The 24,713-nt window shown below is 42.9% G+C and overlaps 1 protein-coding gene across 2 annotated transcripts in view; it reads left to right on the top strand.

The window, feature by feature from the left end:
• The window catches only part of mxi1 (max interactor 1, dimerization protein), a 31,261-nt gene extending 11,580 nt beyond the window's left edge, over positions 1 to 19,681 (top strand). For both annotated transcript variants that reach the window (XM_018679729.2, XM_018679730.2), the window contains exons 4-6: positions 12,996 to 13,110; positions 14,575 to 14,773; positions 15,381 to 19,681. In XM_018679729.2, coding sequence (XP_018535245.1) covers positions 12,996 to 13,110; positions 14,575 to 14,773; positions 15,381 to 15,544 — 478 coding nt within the window. In that variant the 3' untranslated portion in view covers positions 15,545 to 19,681. The remainder of the gene's footprint in view (positions 1 to 12,995; positions 13,111 to 14,574; positions 14,774 to 15,380) is intronic.
• The last annotated feature ends 5,032 nt before the right edge of the window (positions 19,682 to 24,713 follow it).

Raw genomic sequence — 24,713 nt, 5'->3', positions numbered from 1 at the left:
GGTGCACAACAGGAGTGCACAAATGCCCCTCAGCTAAGACATCTGCAGTGCACAAGACAAGATACTTGCGTTTTCTCTTGTGTCATGTGGATGTGCAGCTCTGAGTTGAGGTGGAGGAGGATAAATTACCCTTAATTGATTTAACCTACAATTGCACCTGCCCACTGGGTCGCCAGGTTTCTGACAGTAGAGAGTTTTTGCAGATTGGCACTCTCAGCGTGCCAGTCACACATCTTTTCAAGAGAGGCACTTTCCTTTAACATCCAAGAAGTTGAAAAATTGAAACAGACTCAAGGAGTAGATCAAATAGACCAGGTTTTCTAACTTACTAATGAGCCAAAACGTGAAAAAATACCACTAACATGCAAACAAGGAGGACAAAGCACTGCGAGGGGATGAGAGAAAGTATGAATTAGCATATCTTTTGCAATGTTAGCATCCTGTTAACATGAGCCCAACACTTTCTTTCTCTTTCTCTGCTGTTCTGAGCTTTGCATATGGTATTTCATGTCATTTCAATATCAAGTGCTATAATTTGAGCCAGAAAGCAGCTACTTGAAAAGTGCATAGCGAGAACAACAGACTTGTACAGCACAGTTGACATATCCTGGGATTCCCACTGTCTTGCTGTCAGATGGTTAAAGACAGTGTAAAATCAGAGGTCACTATTGTTTTGCTTCACATCCTCAGAATCCATTCCCACATAGATGTTCTGTAGACAGGTGTAAAGAAGGCCCCACACAGGGGATTGGATGCCGGCACTTGAAGGCTCACCCATCACTCACATCTCGTCTCGCTCTTCTGACCCTTGACTCGTCTTATCTTGGCAGCCTTCTTGTTGTGCCCTTATCCTGCAAAAGTGCATCCGCACAGCATTCTGTTGAAGGACAGTATAACCAAACGGAATAAGGCTGGACGGGCACACAGGCTTAGTCAGCAGGTTTAAGCCAGGGCTGTCTGACTCACAGCTTGTTTTAATTCTGACTGACTGAAATAGGAACATTTTCAGTGAAATCAATTTGTAGGTGTTCAAATTAATCAACTTGAAACAGGGACTGTATGTTCAGGCTGTACTGCAATATTGTGTAAGTGTTCAGTTCCTCCCACACAATGTGTTGTTCAACCTGTGCCATTAACAACATTGTGTTCGAGCTCGTTGATAAGCCCACTTTGGGCTAAATGGATGAGGCTGCGGTTACATATTGTTCCAGGAAGAAATGGCTCCTGTTTTCCTTCCTCCTTCCTGTAGCACCTTGTCACGTTAGCAGCCAAGCTAACTTAATCTCCACCTTAAGGAGAGAGGGAGAGATGAAGATAGAAAGGGGAAGAAAATAGGATGCTTGTTGAAGACACAAGACAGACTCAATTAGGCTAAATCTGACTATGGCATCTATTTTTAGCTGTACAGCTGGGGAAAAAGGGGGAAACACCACTGCCTTCTGACCAATCATAGAGGTTAGCTTTTCACCAATGACAGCAGTGAGATGAAGAGGCAGTAGGAGAAATCCCCGCCCCTTGCTCCTGCAACTGCTGCCTCACATCCTTACTCATCATCAAAGCATACACTGAATTTCATTATTTGCAATTTCCCTGTTAAGAACTGAAGTCTCTCACCCGTGGAACAACCTATGTGCCAAATGGGTTAAGTGACAAGTGTAACAAGATACATGAATAAGTTTAACCTGGGTGAGTGAGAGAATGTGCGTGTCTGTGTTTTTCAACACATGAATGTGTATTTATGCATCAAAGGCTGATGTAGAATATTTGGATTACATGCATACCCCCACCCTCTATTGGATGTATTGAAACAAATCCACAGCTGTAAAGAGGATGTGGTCTGACAAGGCAACACACATACATACACACGCCCCACCCTACCCTGCCCCCAGAGTCAACATCTGGCTGAATCTCCCTGGCTTTACACAGGCCCATTTTAGAAGCCATGCCATATTGGGAGTTTTAATCCAAAGCTTCTGCCCTCATCCATGGGGAGAATGAGGGTTGTGGGGCATCTGAGTGACACAGGGGTATCCCTTGTTTGAGTCAGTTGTTGCACCTCACCCATCCACTGTCAAAAATAAAGCCAGGATGGCAGATGGATGGATCTATATGTGAGTGTGTATTAAAGGAATTTAGGTCATTTGCCAAAGACAAGTGTATTGATCTCATCACTTGTTTGACTTTTAGGTGACTTAATTCTTGCACAGTGCACTTAAACTCATGTTCCCCTCCTCCATCTGTCTTCCCCTCTGTCCCACTAACTCCATCCCTCCTCCCTCCCCCACTGGCTCTGTCTCTGCGGTCGTCCCTTTCGATAACTCCATCTCTTTTGTCTCTTGCTTTCTTTCTTTTTTTTCTCTCTCTCTCTCTTCCAACCTTTGTCAGTGGAGCAGATTAAAAGGCAGTGTGCACGTGTGAACTAATCCATGTGTTAGTGATGGGCTTCAGCCCCAGAGTCTCTTGGCCGTAACATACAGTGAGCGCAACCCCCTTCCCCACTCCCTCCCTCTACTCCAGTGAACTCTGCACGTGTGTGTGTGTGTGTGTATGTGAGCACGTGTTTATGTCTGTTGCTGCTTGAAGAGGGCAAATTGCTGCACTGTTCTTTCATCCTTTTCCTCTCAGACTCACCCATCGTTTGCATCATCTCTGTCTGCTCTGTTTCCACTTTATCCCGATCTGTCCTCCATACCTTGGCACTGTTGCTATGCGTCGTGATGGAGGCTGGTTGTGGCTTGGAGTGGCTTCAGCGGGTTTAGTGTGACAACAGCGTTTGTCTGTCTAGTAATCAACTGTGTTTACCACTTGCAGCCTTGGGACGGTGTGGTGGGTTTCTATGAGTCCACACAGATTTTTCAGCTCCCATTTGCATTTTACTGTCCCCTGTTTGCAGCGTGGTTTCAGCCCTGAATCCATATGCGTTTTTTACGCCGAGCTTTCCAGCCAATCAGGAGGATGCTCTCTCTTCCTTCCACACACTGAATCTCTTTTTTAGGATTGAGGTCAGAACTGCCTGAATGCTCAGAAATATCAAAGTCCCATTCCCACTCACCCACCCATATGCACCAGTGCTTTTTAACCCCCTTTGCATTTCTTTTTTGTTCCCTGCCATCGAACTAGAATACAGGTCATCGTTTAGCATAGTTCCCATGGAATCCCAAGGCTTGTTAATAACTGTCTAATTCCTTTGACGAGAAAGCAGTTGCTGTGTGTGGGAGAGAGATGAGCATTCCCCTCATTCCTCAGCCCTGTTTGTCAAATTTAACAATTGACTGTCAGTTTGGACAATGTAGTAAAACCCACAGTGGATGATTGAACTGGTTGGGGGCATTATACAGAAGGCAAGTGAGAGTATTTTCTTTTTCTCAAGAGTCTTATAAATGGTGCTGCTGGTGTTTAAGTATGTTTCTATCAGTAAAAGCAAAGTTGTATTTTTTCAGGTTCATTTTCAGGTGAATAAAGAACTTGAGATTAACATAGCTTTTCTACTTAGAGCTGAAGCAGCCTTAGTGAGCACTTACCTGCTGTCACTGTCAAAGCAGATACAGAGCAGACTATTACTGGCTTAGTTCACTTAGTCCTATGTCCTTTGTAGCTCCATATGTAGAGCATGGCTCTTTAACTTTCAGGGTTAGGGGTTAAATTTCCACTGGTGCCAACCATGTGTAAAATACATGACATTTTGGATGAATGTGCGCAACACTAAGCGTACATGTCTTTCTAGTAGTTTATAGTATTTGGATAAATGTGTCACATTTGAGCAGGAACTTGAAATGATCAGAAAATAATTTTAGCCGTTTCTGTCGCTAAACCCAGCGTAACTCCTGACAGACTGACTCCGGTTTGTGCCCGTGGCTAGTTTCTGGGCAGATTACACAGACAGAACACTCCCCTTCCTCCCCCACTCTCCATATCTCTCGCCCTCTCTATGTTGCTCTGACTCTCTCTGCATCTATCCCATCTGTCTGTGTTTCATAAAGGAGAAGAGGGAAGCATCAGTCTGTCAGAAAAAAAGAGTGCCTACAGTTGCTGTAGGGCAAAGATTGCTCTAATCTTGTGCGTGCGGGTGCTCAAAACGTGATGGACCGTCTGACTCGTCATCAGCGGACGAAATAGAACTTTCAACATACTAGCCTCAATGTAAAGCTCTTGTGTTAGTTTGTCATTGCCTCAGCAATGCGGATGTTATTTAGTGCATTAAACACGCATAGGTTTTAAGAGTTAGTGGCACGGTCCTGTGTATTGTTCATTGGGTATTACTGACTTTATAACACAAGTTACACATCATGTGGAATCCATGGGCTGATTCTGGAACCATCTGTCAAATCATTAATCACCAACATAGTCTTCCACAGGACGGGAAGCCTTGAATAATGATTTCACCATCCAAATCCAGGCCTATTCCACATGTAAGCTTGTCTCCATCTGCATTTGTCATTTTCCTCAACCTGCCATTTATAGCTCAGATAATAAAGCTGTAGTCGACTAAGGCACATAAGGCAGGCTCCAATTTTGCAGCCAGGCTGCAGGCTCTTTGGTGACTGTCCCAGCAGTCAACCTAGTGAGTGGTGGTTTCCCCTATTAAAAAAAAAGCCTTTTCAGTCAGGTGCCACTGTCTGTATGGGTAAACATGTGACCTTGGCTACAGCCTGACAGCAGTCATGTGAGAGAGGGAGGGAGGGAGGGAGAGAATGACCACCCCCGCATTAAGCAGAGAATGAGAGAAAGACATAGGAGTGTAAAAGGAAGAGAATCCTAGAAGGGGCGTCTTTAGCTGAAAAAACAACTCTGCTCTTTGTGTTAAGCCAGCGAACCAATAAACAAAGGTGGTGAGCAAACACAGAGGGCCGTTGTGTTTCCTGTAGTTGTAATGTAATGCATGGGCAGCACTGTAGTTTTTTTTTTTTTTCAGGCTTATTTACACTCATCGTTCACTTGAAAATGTCGAGTCAAATGGAGCCACCTCATTTTATTATATTCCACTGTCAGTGAATTGGATTTAGCTGAGTTTTTGAAATGCATTCTGGGCTACAACAGTGGTTTCTACAGTCACAGCAAAGCATCATGGGAAGCAAATTTATGGGCTGCCATGTGGGATGAGCCCGGCCTCTCCATGTATATTATATGTCGCCATCTGCAGAGCATGGATCAGTGGACTACATGTTCACATGTTGTTTCTGTATGTATGACCTGGGAGAAGGGAGCCTCGCATGTGATTTAGCTTTGCGACTGGTCCAGACCATTTAAGCAGCCAGCATCTCATGCTTGCTATTTTTAACCGTGAAATAATGGGTTTGGAATGTTTTGGAAAATAATGCTCAAAGCACAGAAAGAAAGAAAAAACATCTGTGCCCACATTTTCTGCGTTTGATTTAATTGCCTTCCTCCACATAGTGAGTTAATTTTGCTGTTGAGTTGATGCAGCGCTCAATGGACGTGGCTTAGTCTGCTCTAAATGAGGCTTTGCATTACAAAATACTCTAATCACTCCGATAATCTTTGACATCACTGTGAATCATAATTTGCGGCTGCCTTAAATGAGCCTCGACACCAGAGAAAGAGTAAGGCAGAAGAGGAACAATAGAACTTGCTCAAAAGGCAAGTTCTTATGTTTTTTTTCCCCCAAGAGGCCCTGTGTAATGATGTCTTAATTTCCTTTTGCATGTCAGTTTAGGAGATTTACCACTGAGACGGTCATTGGTGATGTGTAATTAGTGTAATAACTGGGTGAAGGGTCAGATTTCCTCTCCCTCCGCACATATTAGAAGTAGGTCAGATTGAGAGGGTGTGTGTGTGTGTGTGTGTGTGTTAAATGGGTTTGAGAGAGTGGGGGATTTGCCAAAGAGAAGTGTATTGACTGGTATCTGGGCTGGAAATCTGACCCTACCCTTTAAGAGCACGTCCAGTAATTATGTCAGACATCTTGGATGGCCTGAGAAGTTATCCATTATTTATGTATTCACAAGTTTGGAATCTAGGGCAGCCATTTTTTTTCCCTCCATCGCGCAAGCTTGGACTAATGGTGTTGGTTCCAGAGGACTTTGAATGAAAAATAAGCAGAAACCCGGTTTGCTTTGTCAGTGCTGTTTTCAGCTGCTTTTGTTTTCTGAAAAGAGAGAAAAAAATAGCATTCTGTCTGTGTCACTCTTCAGGCCCAGGTGTTCTTTCATTGCCATTTATTTTATTCACACACAAATAACATTCACATGAATATTCATTTTCCTTTTTTTTCACCCTCCTGTCAATACTCACTGCCCACAGGAAATGCCAGGCCTCAGATTTGTACAAACACAAACAGAATTGTATACACAACTGTCAAGTATTGTAAAAAAATAAGTAAATTAACAGGACCTGTACCTGTACCTAGTATATAGGTATAGCCATGTGCATTTTTTCACATTATTTAGTCAAAAGAATACATCAGAATAACATCACTGCTCAATGAAAGAGTTTTAGGTGGTGTGTGCCCTATTAAACAAACTCTGTTGCATGGATGTTGTTAGTATCAGATAATGTAGAGATTCAAAAAACCAAATCATCTCAGCGACTAACTTATGGACTTATGGTCCTTAAGTGTATTTCTGTGCAACCATGTAAATTTAGCAAATTGCTGATAATGGGTTAAAAACATGGCTTGTTTTTGACAGTTGACAGAACTAGTGCTTGCTTACAGACTGAATGAGTCACTCTGGAGGCTTGTGTTTGACCACAGCAACAGAGTTACCTGGAAAGATCCTTGGCCTTAAAAAAGTTTTGTTTCCTGCGAGCAAGGGACAACAACTGTGGCCCAACTGAAAAACTGAAACAAGGTTCCTGTAGTCGAAATGCAGGTGAAGTTCCTGAATTTCACAAAAAAAAATCTTGTGCTTGTAGTAAAGTTCCTGTGCTTGAAAAGGCCCAGTACACAGTTAATCACCTTAAAAGACCAGACAGTCATGTGTTGGCATTTTAATACAACTGAGGATGTGTTCAAATGAAAATACAAAAGCTGCCTGTGTTCGTGTCTGAACACATCTGGGCTTTACTTTCAGCTTTCTGTTCACAGTACACTCACACTTCTGTCTCTCATCATCCCTCCAGAGTCATTGGAATATTTTCCAGACACGACAGCGATGATTGCTCGTGTCATCTTGATGATGTTGGAATTACAGCTTGTTGCTTTTTTGTTGAAGTCACACTGACAAAAATTTTAAAGGGGACACTCGTTTTTTACAGCAGCGACATTATATACATGCATGTATATATTGCAGTGTGTTTGTCCTTCAGTGTATCCAAAGGCAAATGCACTCCACGTGTGTGTGTTGTGTGTGTGTGTGTGTGTGTGTGCATGGTTGTTACAAGGGCGAAGAAGGAGATTGCAGAGCTGTCCGCTGTACTGACGAGAGACGTACATATGATGTGTGTAGGTTCTGTAAGAGCTGTGGTGGGCAGCTCTCCCATACCAGCAGGGATGCTTCAAAGTGCTTCTTTAAAAAGGACACCGCTTCAATCACTTTGGAGGCAGGTTGACGCATTTCAACAACAAGTGAGGCAGCTACAGGCAGGAGAGCAGTGCAGAAATTACAGCACATTTCTTTTAATACAAATACTCATCTATTACCAATCATGACTTTAACTGGTTAATCACTCCTCCATGTTACTTAACCTTACAAACAAGGTAAAGCTTTGTATTTGAATTCAGTTGAACTGAAGCAAGGAAAAATAACTGCAAGTTGTTGGAACTGGGAGAAACAGGCAATGTGTGCGCACAGTTCACGGGGAGTCAAGATGAGAGAGGAGGGTGGATGAGGAGGAAAGGTGTGGTGCAGTGACCCGGGGCCGACTGGCTGCTCGCTCACATGTCAAAGCCAAAAGGCAGAGCTGCCTGCCTGCGTACCCATCTGGGGCCCATCAGGAACACAAGCCACAGGAACACACACACCCACAAACACACACACGAGCATGAAAGAGACACACATGCATACAGAGACACACACACACTGGTAGAGTGGAAGTGCCCCATTGTCTCAGGAGGAAAGGGAGGGCTGGCTGTGTCAGTGGTGAGCCTGCAAGCTGTGCCTTTGGGATACAACACAGAAGTCTTAGTGATGTAATATGGGCAAAATTAACACCATAAACAGACTACATGTTGATTATTTTCCTATTGATAGATGCTAAGAGGGCACCAGAAAGAATCTCTTATATATGCTTTAATCACCCACAGAGGCCTATGAGGGGCAGTAATCATGATGAAGAACAGAGGGAGGAAAGTGTTCTGCTAATCTTTAGCAGAACCAAAGATATGACATGCAATATACAAACAGATTAAGATTTAGCACTACAGCTAAATGATTGCACGATTTTTCATGGTGGAACAATTACTGTATATTTAGCAGTAGTGCAGCATTCGGCACTCCTGAAGCACAAGAGCAATTGTTTCCCCCTTAAAAATGACAAAATAGTTTTATGATGTGTCAAGGTCATTTCTTAACTAAGCTGCCATTTATTGAACTATTATTGTATAGAGATGTATGTGAATACGCTGACCATCTTCACAAATAGAAAGTAAAACACTCCTGCCTGTAAAGCTTTATTATAAATGTGTTTCCAAGCTATATATGTTTGCTCTCTGAGTTCCAGGTAACTCAAATGAACTTGTGGGGGATCATCAGCAGCTTTAGATGTGGTTTCCTTTTGAATAGCCAGTTACATTATAAATCAATCTATATTAAGGCTCAAGTCCGCAGAAGCTCTCTGCCTCACAGCCAAACAGAGCATGGGGTTTCAAAAACAGCTTGTTTGCTAAGGTATACCCGAAAGGCAGCAAAACAAACAAAACGAAACATGCTATTATGTTCTCTTATATTCCTGGCAATCGCCCTCCTGCTGAATACGAGGAAAAAAAAAAACGAGGCTGTTTTTTGTTTTGCCTGTGTTGTCTTGTTGTCAGCAAGGGATTTGATATCCCTGCTGTGCGTGACAGTTTGGAGCACAGGTCCTGGTAGCAACTGGCCACGTGTTATGTAATCCGCTGCAGATGGAGAGTTCCCCATTCAGGCAACCTACAGCTCGTCGTGCCATTCATTAATCACTGTAAATATAAAATGGAGACTGACAGCCTTCACTACTGTTGATCTGCATTAGAGAAATCTCAACTTCATCTCACCCTTTGTCACTTGTCGCTGATCTTTTTTCTCTTTCAACAGTTTTCCACATTATATCTGTTGTCATAGGGCTTGTTATTTTTACTACAGCTTCTCAAATTTGATGGGTTTCTTGACTTTAAACAATAGCAAATGGAATAGTTTTAGTTTTTGGACTGTTGGTCAGACAAAACCTGGTGCTGTAGCATGTTCTCACTGAAATTTGGTTAATCAGTGGCTCTATCAAGAAAGTAATCTGCAAATTAACCAATTTCTGACAATAGTTGACACTTAAACTTTATATCTCAGCTTGACATTTTAAATACATTGAAAGTTTTGTATTTTTATAGCCCACAGTTGACATACGTTCTGCAGAACCTTTGACTCTTAAACAAGCCTCTGCCGGGAGAGTAGTTTAAGCCTTGATTAAAGCGATGCCACATCAGCTAATGGCAACCTGCTGACTCTGCTTGGTGATCCTGTGATGTCACATCCTTTAACCAAGTTTATTTAACCAGTTCCCAGCCTTAGCAGCTGAGGACACGAAGTTATGGGGCTGCACAGTAAATCCATAGCTGTTTATGTAACTAGCACTCGGGGAAAGAGTAGGCGCTGTCGCCAGTCACTGTATTACGTGGCTACAAGAGGGCGGAGGCAAAGAGAGATTGTGGCTACAGCAGGCAGGTATTTATGGTCACAAGCCACCACTCATATTGTAAGCTGCAAATGGCTATTGGTCTACATGATAAACAAGCCTTTTCAGGGATTAGGTACCTGTCTTGGGGGCATCACTAGTAGCTTTTAGGTCGTGACCTGTAACCTCTTGAGAGGTGCGATAGCAGTGCTGCTGGTGCAGAGTAACATGATAAACTCATCTCCGCCTTTATCTTAAGTTGCTTGCGGCTCCAGGAAAATAATCAGCAGATTTTACTCCCAGAATGATTTATTTGAAATACTTGCCTGCTGAGAATGAAAGCTCCAGTTTGACTTTCCATCTACAGATAGTCCAGTACAAAGAATTACACAGTAGTGCACACTGTTCGTCACTCCCTCTGATGTGTTTTGGGGTTTCTGTGCCCTCTGTAGTTATCAGAGTGTTCCACAGAAGAGCACATCATGCACCCAGAGATTAGGACAAAATGCCATGCAGGCATCTCACATGTCTGTCTATCAATAAGAGGCAGAGTGAGGGTGTTTGAATGCTGCCAGCCAATAGCTTGCGGTGCTATAAGAGGAGATCACACGGTATATAAGGTGGGTGAAAAGGACAGAAACAGGACTCAGTGCCACAAGAGGTGACAGCATGGCAGATTACTTCTCCTCTTCCTCCCCCTCATCATCATCATCATCATCATCATCATCATCATCATCACATGGGTGTGGAAGGGTGTTTGTGGTTTCACACTGACTCTGCAAAAAGTGGTGGTTCAGCAGCCCGACGAAGTGACGCCTCACACCGCACTCACCAATAGAAGTCTTAGCGCTAAGAACCATAATGGGATATTTTGGCTAGAAATGTGGTGATACTCTGTGGAGCACTCTGTGCGGTCAGCGTACCCCTGCTTCCGTTCATGTGTTTGTCTTGTCAGTGGGTCAGAGGGAAGGAGGGAAGTAGTTTGTTAACTCAACGCCTGTCAGGCCAGACAGACAGACACGCAGGCCCATACATGACCAGAATGTCCTGCTCTGCCCTCACAGCCTTGTTTGACTGGCAGTCCGTGCCCATGTATGGAAAAAACGTTTGTGTGTTTGTGACTGAGGAAAAAAGTAAGTGCAAACAGGATGTCCTTATAGTGTGCACAAGTTTTAAAACTAAAAATGGGACATTCATGAGCAAGTATGTGTTTGTTCTTCCATGTAATGTGAAATTATATTTGTGTCAGCCCTTCAGCTGCAGCTGCACAGTAAATAATTTATTGGCATATGAGCAATGCTGAAACATTCCTTGCACATGGCCCAGTTCATTCGAAAATTACTGTATAGCAAACATGGTAAATTACTTTAAAATAGACTTAATGCCTTGGTCATACATAGCCAGGCGATAATCTTAATTACAGTGTCAAACAAAATGGGCAGAATTGTAATCACTGAGACAAATATTCAGCCATGTTGTCCTCTCTGTCTCCCAGGTGGAGCTGCATGTATCCCCCCCAGGCAGCTGTGAAAGAGTATAGTATGATTAATTGCCAGCTGATATCTGCTTGTGTGTATGTGTGTGTGTGTGTGTCTCTGTCTCTGTCTGTGTGTGTAGACTTGCAGGGCAAACATGATGGTGTTAGGGTAAAGATGAGACAAACACAGATAGACCTTTCATAGATAAGGGGGGAAAGGTGGGGTCTGCTCTCCGCCATGAATAGAACTGATTACACTGACAGATGACCTGAGCCAGACTGATAGTCATCATGCAAACTCCTAGACTGAAAATGTGTGTGTGTGTGTGTGTGTGTGTGTGTGTGTCTGTGTGTGTGTGTCTGTGTGTCTGTGTCTGCCAAACTTTTTGCATTACAGACTGAATCAGGGCACCTCCTCGTTCACTCCCCAGACGTGCAGCACTCGTCTTGTTCATGTAGTTAAAGCACACACTCACGCCTACTGTACTGGCCTAATGGCTTGCTCCAGCCTCGTGTTCTTATCAGCACCATCCATGCATAGCTTAACCTCCCCTTCACACACACACACACACACACAGACAGACAGATATACTCTAGCCAGCGCTCACATGTCTCTACCAGTCTTAAAGCAGCAGAGAGCAGCCTAGCCCAGTGAAGTCTGTGCAGTGAATTCCCGATCTTGTTCCCCGGGCTTGTCTCCTCTGGGCTCCCACAGAGATAGTTCCTGAGCTTGGGTCACTCCACTGAGTCCACTGCCTCTTAATGTCTCTCCGCCGTTCCCTTCAGGCTAGTTGAAAGGGCAGGTCTCGCTAATGGAGCGCTGATTGTGTTATAGCCACAATTATCTCTCTCTACCTCTCGACTCGGGGCCATTAGCAGGATAGATAATACGGGGGGCCTGTGTCCAGTCACAGACTAAAGGACTGTCATGATGATGGAGCATACCAGCTGAGCGCGGTCCAGGAAATGCCGTTATACCTCTTTCCTCCCTGCCCCTACTCTCTCAGCTGAAACTTGTTGTTTGTAATGAAGGCGAGAAGGGTAACTAAAGCTGGGTGCGAGAAATACCAGCAGAGGATAATGTATCGTCTGGAGGCTTACATGAGACGTGAATCATATGTAACCTGCTGTGCTGTTGAACTATAAGCTGGGGGATTTACAATACATGAGCCGGGTATGTAGCTGGTGGATTCTCAGAAAGAAATGCGAGTGTTTCTTAATGAGTCTACATCCCAAGGTGACAGAATCCTGCTTGCACTTGGTGAAGTGCAGATTATTTAAAGGAAAAATTCCACAATTCGATGTTCTTACCATGTTAAAAATAATCAAAGCCCATAGAGAACAGCTGGAAATTTGTCGCTTTTGCTCGAGGTGAGTGTAAAGTCATAAATAGCTTGACATCTGTGTTTAGATGGTACCACAGTACCACGTAATAATGTAAAGGGAAGAGAAAAGTGAGTTTTTTCACCAGTCGCTGGTTTAAACAGTGTTTTAGGGTGAGCTGTTCCTTTAAGAACCTTCTGGTCTTTCTGATCTAAAGTTGCAATGGACTTAGAAATTGGAGAAACTGGTTTGAAACTGCACTGGTTTAAGTCACCTCACAACTCGGACGAGTCTAATCAGGAAAAGTGACTGGCTAACCTGGGTCTGTCTGAAAGACCAGAATGTAATCCATTTCACATTTTATTGTCCCTTCCCTATTGTCCACTGTGCTTTATCTAATCATTATGTTCCTCTTTCTGCTTCTGTCTCTCCTTTGCAGACGAGCTCACCTGCGGCTGTGTCTGGAGCGGTTGAAGGCCCTCATACCCCTGGGACCTGACTGCAACCGCCACACCACCCTGGGCCTGCTCAACAAAGCCAAAGCACACATAAAGGTAAAGGAAAACCAGAGCTGCAGGGTACTCCCAGTTACCTTTTTTAACACAAATGTTCACAGGGTGAAGGAAGAAAATGAAGGATTTAATAAACAAAATGGCAAGACCAGTGGTGGAATGACAGATACATGTGACCCCCAAGAATAAAAGCACACACTCATATGACATGAAGTATTTTGCATCAAAACTGAGCAAAGAAAAAAAACACATTGCTTAAACGTCAAGTAAAGGTAATAACATACTGATACAAATGCAAAACCATGCAGTGCCATGCATAAAAATAAATTCCATGCTTAGATTTTATTTGTTCTGACCTTTGCTGCCAAATCCAACTGCCTACCACTGGGATCACTGTTAATATGTAATTTATTTGTGCTGGCAGACATTTTTATTGCAGCTTTGATTGACTAGCTATTTTCATCACAACATCACATTCACCATGTGCTGAATGTGTTTAAATGCAAGTCCATCCATAAATAAATCCATCCAAATGTTTTGACAAAATGTGTTGTAGATGTGTAAATATAACACATTATGCAAACAAGCTTGAGCCAAATTTTAACCAGAATTCAGCTGGTCACTGGTGATAATTTCCCTGCCTGATAATCAGTCTTGAGAAGCGTATAACACGTTAAGACATCCTGCTTCACGCCTTCCCATCCAGTTTAAAAACAGACATGTGACCGCCTGAGATTGAGCAGTCTGCATGTGAAAAGTCCTGCATAGCGTGCTTTCACGTAACAGAGAGGGGAAGCACAAAGCCGATATTGTTGTTGTGATCGCCCCCCACCCCCCCTTCATTACTACCACTGCCACAAATCAGCACTTCTGCTGCTGTCGACTTGAGTCTCTCCATCACTTATTGACGGCCCATTGTTTTGGTCCGTCGCCGGGAGTCACGCTCGTCACTGTCGGCGACCGTGACATAAGGCTACAAGGTTAGAGCACAACACAGCTGTATCAGTCCCTGCCACAGCCCTCGCTTATATTGTAATGGCACAAGAAGTAAACAGAGGCAGCGAGTAAAGAAGTCTGACACGGTGTAAACAAGGCAGGTGAGGAAAATCATTTAGGAGTTTCAGGGCTGGCAGGAGAAGGATCCAAGGGGACCCAGCAAGTGTAGGGACTGAATGTTAAAACAGGTGCTGGAGAGTGTTTGTGTTCTAACAGCCTTTTGATATGAAAGGAATTTCTTTACACTCTAGCAACATCTATCTCTGCAGTATCTCAGCATTCTTGCTAAGGTGTTATTCCAGCTCTCCTTCTTTCACTTGTATCTGCTCTATCTATTATCTTTGTCTCTGTCTGTCTCTCCCCCCATCCACCATTCTTTTGTCTCAACATCATTTTTGTCTGGCTTTCCTCCCAGCGTACATGCTTACATTTATCTTCAGCTTCTAGTTTCAACTTGGTACACATAGTTAACCTTCCCTCTGTCTCCCCTGTTCTCTCTCCCCCTGTCAGAAACTTGAAGAGGTGGACAGGAAGAGCCAGTACCAGCTGGAGTCTCTGGAGCGAGAGCAGAGGCACCTCCAGCGCCAGCTGGAGCTGCTGAGGGGAGGCAGCGGTGCTGCCACCCAGAACAGCCCTGGAGAGGGGGAGAGGATACGCATGGACAGTGTGGGCTCCACCCTCTGCTCCGACCGCTCTGACTCTGACCAAGGTGAGTAAGGCCGCAGTATTTAAACAGGATTTTAATTTAGCGACTACAAGGCCATCAAAACCCTCCAGTTGCTCTCGTGCAAATTTTACGACACTTGTACCGGTCAGAGTCCCTGTGGAACTGTATGTGAAGTGAGGTGTTGCTGAAAATAATCAGCACAGATTTCAGGATAGAGTTAAATACATTGTATTACAAATACAAATATGCCCTACACGTTTAATACTGTATTGCCTAAAGGATAACTACATTACTACTCTGCTTTTATTATCAAAACCAGCTGTTAATTGACCTCACCAGTACCTGATATATCTTATTTTTAAAAAACCTCACTAGTATATCAGTATGCCAGTATATATCTGCAGCACGTTCTAAAGATTTACATCTTCTGCAGACAGGTAGGGAATTGGAAAATACCAAGAGGCGGACTAAAGCATTGTTGGTTTTAGTCTGTTAGTGGGATTCATCGACATAATGGGGCTCTAAATATTGCATCCCCAATATCTTGACACTATTGTATTTTAATGTCATTGTTTCTTAGCAGTCGCAGTTAAATTGTTTTTTCTCTGCTCTTTCTTCTCTGTTTCCACCTCTCCATTCTCATCTGCAGAGGAGATTGAGGTGGACGTGGAAAGCACGGAGTTCTCCCATGGAGAGCTGGACAGTGTGAGCACGGCCAGCACCAGCGACCTGGACGACCACAGCAGCCTGCAGAGCATGGCCAGCGATGAGGGCTACTCCTCCTGCAGTGTCAAACTTGCCTTCTCCTCCTAGAGCCCCGCACCGCCACTACCGCCACCACCTCCCCGCCAAAACCCACCCACCCACCTGCCCTCCCATCTGTTTATCCATCCAGCCATGCCTACATACGTACACCCAGTCACCTCAGGCGACGGCCACGCTCCCAGCTAAAGGCGTCTCCGTCGCTTCTCCGTGCTCCTAGCCTTTTAGTTGCCCCACCTCTCCCCTCCCAGCGCTGCTGAACCCACTGTTGGAGGAGCTCCAGCGAGAGCTCACCTCTGAACTTTGAGCCACCCCGACCAACACCGACACCAGGGACCCAAACACAGTGACGTGAGACTGCCAATTGGTTTTGATCTTCTTTTAAAGGGAGATCAGTGACTTGGTTGATACGAAAAATTATACATGATCTTAATTTTTAAACCCACAATTTCAGTGAATGATTGATTTAACTTCTTTTATTTCCTGGAACCGTCACGTCTGAATTTTTTAAAGATACACAACCCCTACTTTGATGCAAAATGCACTTAAATTCATATAACATTGAAATGATTCAGAGTTTTTGTTCGGTTCTCTCTCCTGTGGGTGCGTGCGTGTGTGTGTGTGCGTGCGTGTGTGCGTGCGTGTGCGTGCGTGTGCGTGTGTTGAGCTGAGCTGACCCTGTGTATCCCATCTCAATGTTCTGGTGTTGGGCCTGGATAAACAGGAGCACATCTAATCTGGACATTAATGAACACTGTGGGTGAACTTTGCCATATCAACACAGCTTGGTTCCTGATAAACGTCCCTCCAGTCCTGAGTTCAATCCTTGTCTTATTGTTTTTCATTACCTCTGCTCGACACCGCAGAAGCTCGGACACTCGAATTGGTGCTATTGTGAAACAAACCAACGGGGAAGCAGATCAGATCCACCACCACTAAGCTTTTAAAGCAAACAAAGTGTGTCTGCCGTGATTGTTTCCAACCAAGCACGGAGGAAAACAACCACACAAAAAAAAAAAAATTGAGGAAAAAAAACATTCCTGTCGAATGTGGGTGCTCAGTGCATTTTCAAAGAGTGGAAATTGTAACTTTGTGTGTGTGTGTTTTGTTTTGGTTTCTTCCCCCTCGACAAGCAGCTACAACAAGCCATCATGCACTTGCCTACTTTAGAGCTGTCCATAGAAACGGCACAAACGAAGAAGAAAAAAAACACAAAAAAACAACAGCAACAAGGAAAAAGTCCAAACAACAATGACAACAAACTTTGGAATAGATGTCCATCCTCTTTCCAGCAGTAACAAGCAATAACTCTTGTAGTTGTTTTTGTCTCATCAATTTGAACTCCTTTTGTTCTTCTTTTTTTTTTCCTTCTCCCTAAAGACAGGTGTGACCGTCCAAAAAAGCAAATTTCTTGTTTGTTTTTGTTTTTTTTTTTTGTACATACAAATAGGTTAATAAATTAAACTTTAAAACTGAGTTTTAAAAAAAAAAAGGTAGAGCTCGTGGATAGAAATATTGCCTCTGTTGCTGTTTGACCTGTGTTTATTGTGCATTTTAAATTCAATTTTTTGGAAAGATTTTTTGTCCTCTTCAGAGCGGCAGTGGATGTGGCATGGACACTATTTTACATTGTTCAGTTTTGCTGATGGAAACATTGGAAAGTTACTCATTCTGTTTCTGCCCTGAGAAGAAAAGAAAAAGTGACAGCTTCCTGATAAAAAAAAAAAAAAAAAAAGCGATGCAGTAGAACTTCTGTTGGAGAATGCTGAGTTTGTGTGGCACTCTTTTTATTTATTAGAATTTTCTCTCTCTCTTTTGTTTCCAATGTTCATAAATGGGGGATAAAGAAGCTGCAAATGGCATTCCACTGATGGTCAGGTGATCTGTGGAGGAAACGTCTGAAGTGCGTGGGGAGAAGAAAACGGGTTGTATGATGTCACTATTCGCCATCCCAACTCCACTGGTAGTAAGGACTGCACTTCAGCCACAGTTCTGTTTTTTTTTTTTTTTTTCTTTTCCACTGTCATTTTCAGCTCCCATGAATCTTTGTGTGTAAAAGAAAGAAAAAAAACCACCACCCTTTTGAATATTTATTTCTCAATCCCTCAAAGAACACAAGCAATGGGGAAAAAAGAAGTTAACTTATTTTGGTTCTGTCTAATTTTACTCCTCCTCTTGATGCTTATTCCTCATTCCTTATTTTAAGAATTGTATATTTTATGGGTTATTGTTATTATATTTTATTTCTTTTGGTGGGGGGTGGGGGGTGGGGGGAATAATAAGAAAATGTAGCCATTTTGTTTTTCGTTTTTTCTGATGTTTGATTCAATGGACACTTGAAATGTAATCGGCCCCTTAAGCTGCTCCTAGTGCTGAGCCTCGCCTGTTTAGAGTCACCAGCCTTGTCCGGAGCTGACCCCCCCCACCCCCCCCCCAACCACCACCTCTCGTTTCTTCCCATACACCTCTTTCCCTTTGCCTGTGATGATGAATTCAGATCTAAAACAACTGGATGGGCTGAAACTCCATGCCCAGTCAGCAGATAGAAGCCTGTCCGGTTGTTTTTGGGGTCTGAGCTGGGGGGGGGGCTTCCTCTGCACAAGGCTTATGGATAGCCAAGACTTGACTGGCAAATATTGAGCCAGCTACTACACAATAAAAGGGGTCTAAAACTCCACTTTCCTCTATTAGGAGGATTGTAGTCTCTATTAGACTTGTGTTTTAGTTGACAAAATGTGTCTTACAATTACAAGGCCTCCGACTGAGGATTTAAAGAAAAAAATAAACAAAGAAGAACAAATCCTTTAGTTTCTCTGAAGGACATCATTAAGGTGTAGAGTTTGATATGTAAGCTCTCTGTGGAGCTCTGTTGAGGTTGTTGGACTTGGCACTGAATCAGAAAGTCACCACTTTTGGTGCTTGATTATTGAAAAAAAAAAAAAAAAATGCCAAAACCACCTCAGAACACCTCAGTGTCCTCTCTCTTTATCTCTCTCTCTCTCTCTGAGGGACAGTTTACATTTATTCTGCCCCCGTTTAAGTTATTAACCTTCATCATTCTCTTTGTTTCTGTTTTTTTCTTCATATGTTGGTTTTATGAACCTGCACTGCTGACAGGAAAAAAAAAGGTCCCATGTTTGACAAATGATTTTCACTCCTCGTGCAGACCTGGATCAGACACTTGTGTTTTAACCTGCTTGGAGTATAAAATGTTTTTTACTACATTGGGACAAATCTGACAGTGTTGGGTCTGTTATTTATCACAAATGTGTGTGGAAAACTCTCTGGCACTCATTGTGTTGTCTCCTGGGGCAAAACTATTCTGATATTGTATTCCAAAAAAACAGGATAAAACAAACTATAAGAACTGATTTGACTGAAGCCAAGTCTGTCCTCTCCTCATGTGAGTGTACAGTGTGTGTATATGTGTGTGTGCGGTGTGTGCGTGTGTGCGTGCTCCTTGTTCTTACCAAGGCTGAGCTTTAGAAAGGCACCTGGTCCGTGACAAGTCTGCACTGATCTCAGTTACCTGCTAACTCAGTACATAGCAGACTTCTGGAGAGTCTGTCATGAAAGACAAGTCTATTCGGTGTGAGATAATAACTGGGGGTGAAGGTTCTGTCACATAAACTGCAGCTATAATTTTGCATTTGAAGTCAAAAGACCTGTTCAGTTCAGTGCAGACTGGTCTAGGATCAGCCCTAGGTTACTTGGGAGGTCTTATAAGGAGTTTCTGGCTATGCTGCAAATTCAAAACAATAGCATATCTTCATAAGCTGGTGATCACAAAGCTATATTTTTACCTCTGTGTTTAAGGTTAGGTGTAGAAATGCAGTCCTGACTGTGGTTCATGGTTGGGGTTTACAGGAGTGTTGAGTTCCAGTTTTGCAGCTTGGCCAGAAGTGTACCAGCCCGGCAAAGTGGTTAGTCGCAGTGTCTTTTTGTAAACCACTCTCCATTCTGGTGTCGGTCTCTCAGGAGGTTGACTTTGAGCAAACGGGTCCATGAGGTGGAGTTAGCCCAAACAAACGAGCAGTCCCACATAGGGAGACGTCCTGTTGTTCTGAACCTGTGGCCATCCTTTGTAAAACATGCACTCTGATGATGATGATGATGATGATTCTATCCATGTAAGTTGAAGATGCAATACTTACATACAATAAAAACACCAAGATTTTCAAACCTGAATGACTAAACTGGACTGTTTGTACCATGCAACATTTCAGTGCTGAATATGCTGTAAAGCAATGACTCATGCTGATATATCCAAAAATAATTTCAAGGTCAGGCTTTTACACTATTCATCGTTTTTAGCTCTTATCCACATGATTCTCCGGACCAGAGTTACAAATAGCAGCATCTCAAACCAGCAAGTTCAAATGAATTCACTCCATTCTACAAGAATATTTCAGTCAAAAATAACCCCAAGATGGGTCAGTGATTACATGTGTCATTTTGATCCAAATCCTGAGCCTTTGATAATTAATGATAACAATTAAGATTAAAAAAGGGGAGAAAAGAAAAGACTGAAAAACTATAACTCTTAGTCCATTTGAAGGAGTTTGCCCAGCTCACAGCACTGAAAAGCAACTATCATTGACAACAGTTTGTAATGAAACTAACCACATCTGTTGATGAAAACTATTAGAGATATGGTTGAAAGTTCAGGAGGAAGATAGTAAGCAGACACTGACTTTTCCACCTTGGGAAAGATAAAAATGATTGGTGATATTTGGAATTCTCTTCGATTGTTTTATCTCGAAAAAGACACGCTGTATGTTTTATTTAACTTTAACTGTTGTTAAATGAAATATCTAAGAGGAGAAATCTGGGAGAGTCGAGAGTCCTCAAAATGTCATGAAAATGTCACATTTGTCAAAATAAGATGAACTTCATTAGCTGAGCTTTATTAAACCCACAGGAGGTAATTTGCAGAAAAATTGCATATGATGTGCATTAGACGAACTCCAGCAGTCTACACGTGCTGTAAATCTGTCAAAGATCACATGATGTCTGTGTGATCAAAGGAGAAATGCACTTTTTTTCCTCTTTTAACACACCACATGAGCATCCGCCACATGTAATACATCTCTCAAGTGGTCGCAGCTTGTGATAAATGGTTGAGGTTCAACCACCCAAGTTGTACAAAACCACCATGTTACAATGCAGCGAGAACTGCTGGGATAAAGAGGACGTTTCTCATTTTGCTTTCAATACAGATAATCTGGGTTAGATTACAACTCCTGCTGCAACCGTCACTGACATTTCAACACTTACAAACATTAGCTTTGTCCATCTGTGTTGCAAATAATGTCTGAAAAGGAAGAAAAAAAAAAACATGCCACATGTCAAAAAAGGATGTGTTGAAATGGAGGTACTGTTTTTGGAGGGTGTGTAAAAAATGAAAGGAGAAGTAGTAAAATACAGAGAGGGCGGTAAAATACAGTATTTATTGGCAGGTTCACACAGCAACAAGAAGTGAATGCTGAAATACAGAACCAGTAACATTTCAATTAAACCCAGCATTGTTCTCAGTTGTTCACGGAAATTCTCTCTCATTAAAATTATGATAAAGCCACACAGTTGACATTCAGTCTCACATGCTCCATGCAGGCTGGTTCATCAGTGTCATGTTCAGTAAAATGCTGCCACTTAGAGGACAAAAACAGTCAGTCACCGGTTTCTGTTGTTCAACTCAAATTTCTGATCCTTGACTTTCATCACAAAAAAAAGATAAAGAACACAGTCCCTCTGTGTATTTTACTGTGTATGACTATTAATGGTACATGTTGAAGGTGATGATGGGTATAAAACCATATTTACATGTGATGTGATGTCTCATTATCATCGAGATCAGACGGCTTCATTCTCTTCCTCTCCATCTTTTTAAAGAGAAAGAGGTGATAATTAGTGTGCAGATTTGGGTGTCTGTAAAAACCACTGACCTCTCACAAACTCACCACCGGAAAATAAAAACCTCTCCAGGGTGACATCACTACTACACGACCATATCACTGTAATGCAACACAAAACAAACCACTAGGAGGCACAAGAGGCCTGGAAATGTTCAATACCTCACTGATTTTCGGCAGCCTCCACTGTCTGTCATGTTACCTCTATCTGCCTGTGTCTGTTATTATATCAGGACACTGACAGAAATCTGCTGAATGCGTCTGTACACTGTGCTGTATTGGGCATGTTAATGATTTTTTATTTTGCTCGCAGTCAGGATTTTTACTCAATCAGTCTTCACATACATTTTTTAAAGAGACCAACCTCTGTGGTGTGTTTTAATGCAGCTAGGTGTAATATCACAGATTACATGTTATCTTGCTGCACTAGCTGGTTATCTAAGAGTACATGAGAACATTCACAACAAAGGGTAATGTGGCTGCAACTTCCACACTATGAAAAGAACCTGAGATTGAATTTTAAAGATAAAGAAGCAGTCATCACTGGATAATGTGTCCATCATCAAAGAGGCTGTATTTTATGTGATCAAATCCAACTAAGAGACAAAATTGCTCAATTTTACATTTACATCCTGTATGTTACATATCTGGCATTGTTCCTTTTGTTTGAGTAGGTCAGTTCAGATGAAAAACTGAATTGAATTGAAAAAATAAATTAGAACAGAGCTTTAATGTTTGCCGTGTGATGAGGGAGAGTTTAACTCCTCTGCTCTGTCTGTGTGCCTCTCAAACTTAAAATATACTTCCCAAATTTCATCTTACCATGTTTTGGCTTTTGGCTAAAATCTAAACTTGATGATACACTGTTGTGAAGGCTGGTATGAAACAAAATTAAGATGCATGAAGAGCCTGCGGGACTGAGGAGTTTGTCTTGCACCACTAGGCTGCACAAAAGCACCTCGAATCTGATGGCTGCCGTGACACCCACATCAGAGAGCCTGCATGAGTGAAAGCTTGAAAAAAACAGCAAAGCTACAAATATTTATTTTTGATAAACATGACTGTGAGGACATAGAGTTTCTCTGAAAATCTGACATCAGAGGATGATTGAAGGACTCTTCTTGAACAGGAAATCTTCAGTCCATTCAATCCATAATCAGTAGAGGTCATGCGCATCGATTTGTCGGGGTTAAATGTGTTAAAAAGAAAAAAAATGAAGTTTGAGAGGATGTGTTGTCATTGTCACAGAAAATGAACTGATTATGGTTTCTTTGTTTAAAAAGAAGCCCAGTGTTTTGTCTTATGCATTCGAGCCTCCTGCTCTGAGTGTTTGAGCCCCGTCTGAATTTCATAATTTCAGAGGAAAACCCACAGAAACCTTTCTGAGAACAGTCTGATCACTGCTGTCACAGTGATGCTTGTTTTCCAAGAAAGAAAGTGACATTGCTAATTAAAAACTTACATATAAGTATTCTGACAACACAACTTGATGTTTCATGTTTCCATGTTCTAGGATTGTTGGTAAATTAGAGCACTGTTAAAAGGTAGCTCACTTAAAAGCATCCTTCTAGGCTGACAATGAACAGCACTGTATTGTAGAAGAACCTGGTTAAAGCTACAGGAAAATGATTTTCATGAATTTTTAACTAATTGCGTATTAATTGTGTCAGTGATCTTGCCATCAGCTGCTAGAAATGTCATCAATAATTGCTGCTACCCTGCTGTCTTTTCACTGAGCTGCAGTGACAACCAGAGTTGTATGTTTAAATTTTTCATATGTTTTGTCATTGTATTAAATGTCTAGCTTTTCACAAAAGACCATCACAGCTCCACTTCTCTGTAGATGCTGTGTCAGATTTCTCTGGCTCCATCATCTGCTGGATGAGGGTGTTCCACTGGCACTTTGTTGTGAAAAGCAGCTGTCCAATCAGGAAGTGATTGCACCTGAGACTCCAGGTGAAAGCAATGAGCTAGTAGATAAACTAGACAGCGTAGAGAGGACAAAGAACTGAGAACCACTTGGTTAGGAAGTGAGCTGGGATACAGTTTAAACAGTCTGGAAATGTGCATCTATTTTCATCAACTAACTATAAACATTGGATTGCCCAAGGTATGTACCATGCATTTGTAAGGCAAAAATAGAAGTATGATTTTTGGATAGTGCAGTTTTATTTCCCAGGGAATAGCACTATCCATCAAGGTCACCTCTCGCTCCTTCAGTACTGGATGTCCTTGAGTTATTTGGATAGCCTTAAAAGACAAACTTCTAAAAATACTGATGTAGCCAGGGATTGATTTGTGCTTTAATTAGAACACCCAGGTTCACTGACAGGTGAAGGTCCTAGGGGTCACACCTGGGGTCAGGTGTGTGCGGGAATCTCACAGAGTCGCTGCTCTTCATTGACAAGTGAATTGAGAAAGTCAGCTACACCTCCTGATTAAAATGTTTCTGGCATGCTTTTGGTTTTGTGGACTGAAATAAGAGAGAGTGACTGTTGGCTGGCTCCGCCACTTGTGGGGAATGTCACAGGAGGAGCTCTGCTCCACTCTCACTCTCCTCATGACTCATACTCTGGACTTCATCTCCATATTGTAGTTGTTGTTTTTCAAACCCCCCTTCTCATCTCTACTTCCCTTGCAGAGAAACAAAGCCATGCAACCAATTACTGCTGCAGATAGTGCAGCAGTGGGAGTCCACGGGGGAATATGAGGAGGTAAAAATGAAGCAGGGCAGTGGGGCTGACTGTGTGAGGATACGCTAAGGGTGGGATGGTGGGGGGGTGGTTTCCTCCGGTGATGCGGATGAGTCATCGTCCCCACGGCGACTGGGCCTTCTGACATCACAGCAGCCTTATCAGAGGAAACCAATTCCCCACAAATGTCCTTCACAGCTGATGGATGGAGCCGGGGGGGGGGGGGGGGGGGGGTGTCACAGCAAAACCAAATTATGCATCACGTCTCTCAAGAGACCAGTGGCATGTAGTCGAGACCTGAGGTGTGCTGTAATTCTGAAATGAGGAGGCAGGTGTGTGTGTGTGTGTGTGTGTGTGTGTGTGTGTGTGTGTGTGTGTGTGTGTGCGTGCAGCAGTGTGTCTGTGCGTATCAGTGTGACAGACAGTGAGGGTAATTGTTGTTGCAGGGAGAAGGACTGGTTTAGAGGCTGGTCAGCATCATGGCCTGACCAAGCTCCAGGGCACCTAATCATGACAAGCCCCCCTCTCTGTTCTCTCTGCTGTGGGGTTAGTCATGCAGTCATGACGAGGAGACCCAGTGGGCACGAAGGTCACTCCCTCACCTCACGTAGCCCA

The sequence above is a fragment of the Lates calcarifer genome, linkage group LG5, assembly GCF_001640805.2.
Source record: "Lates calcarifer isolate ASB-BC8 linkage group LG5, TLL_Latcal_v3, whole genome shotgun sequence".
NCBI lineage: Eukaryota > Metazoa > Chordata > Actinopteri > Centropomidae > Lates > Lates calcarifer.
This window is presented reverse-complemented; position numbering and strand designations above follow the sequence as displayed.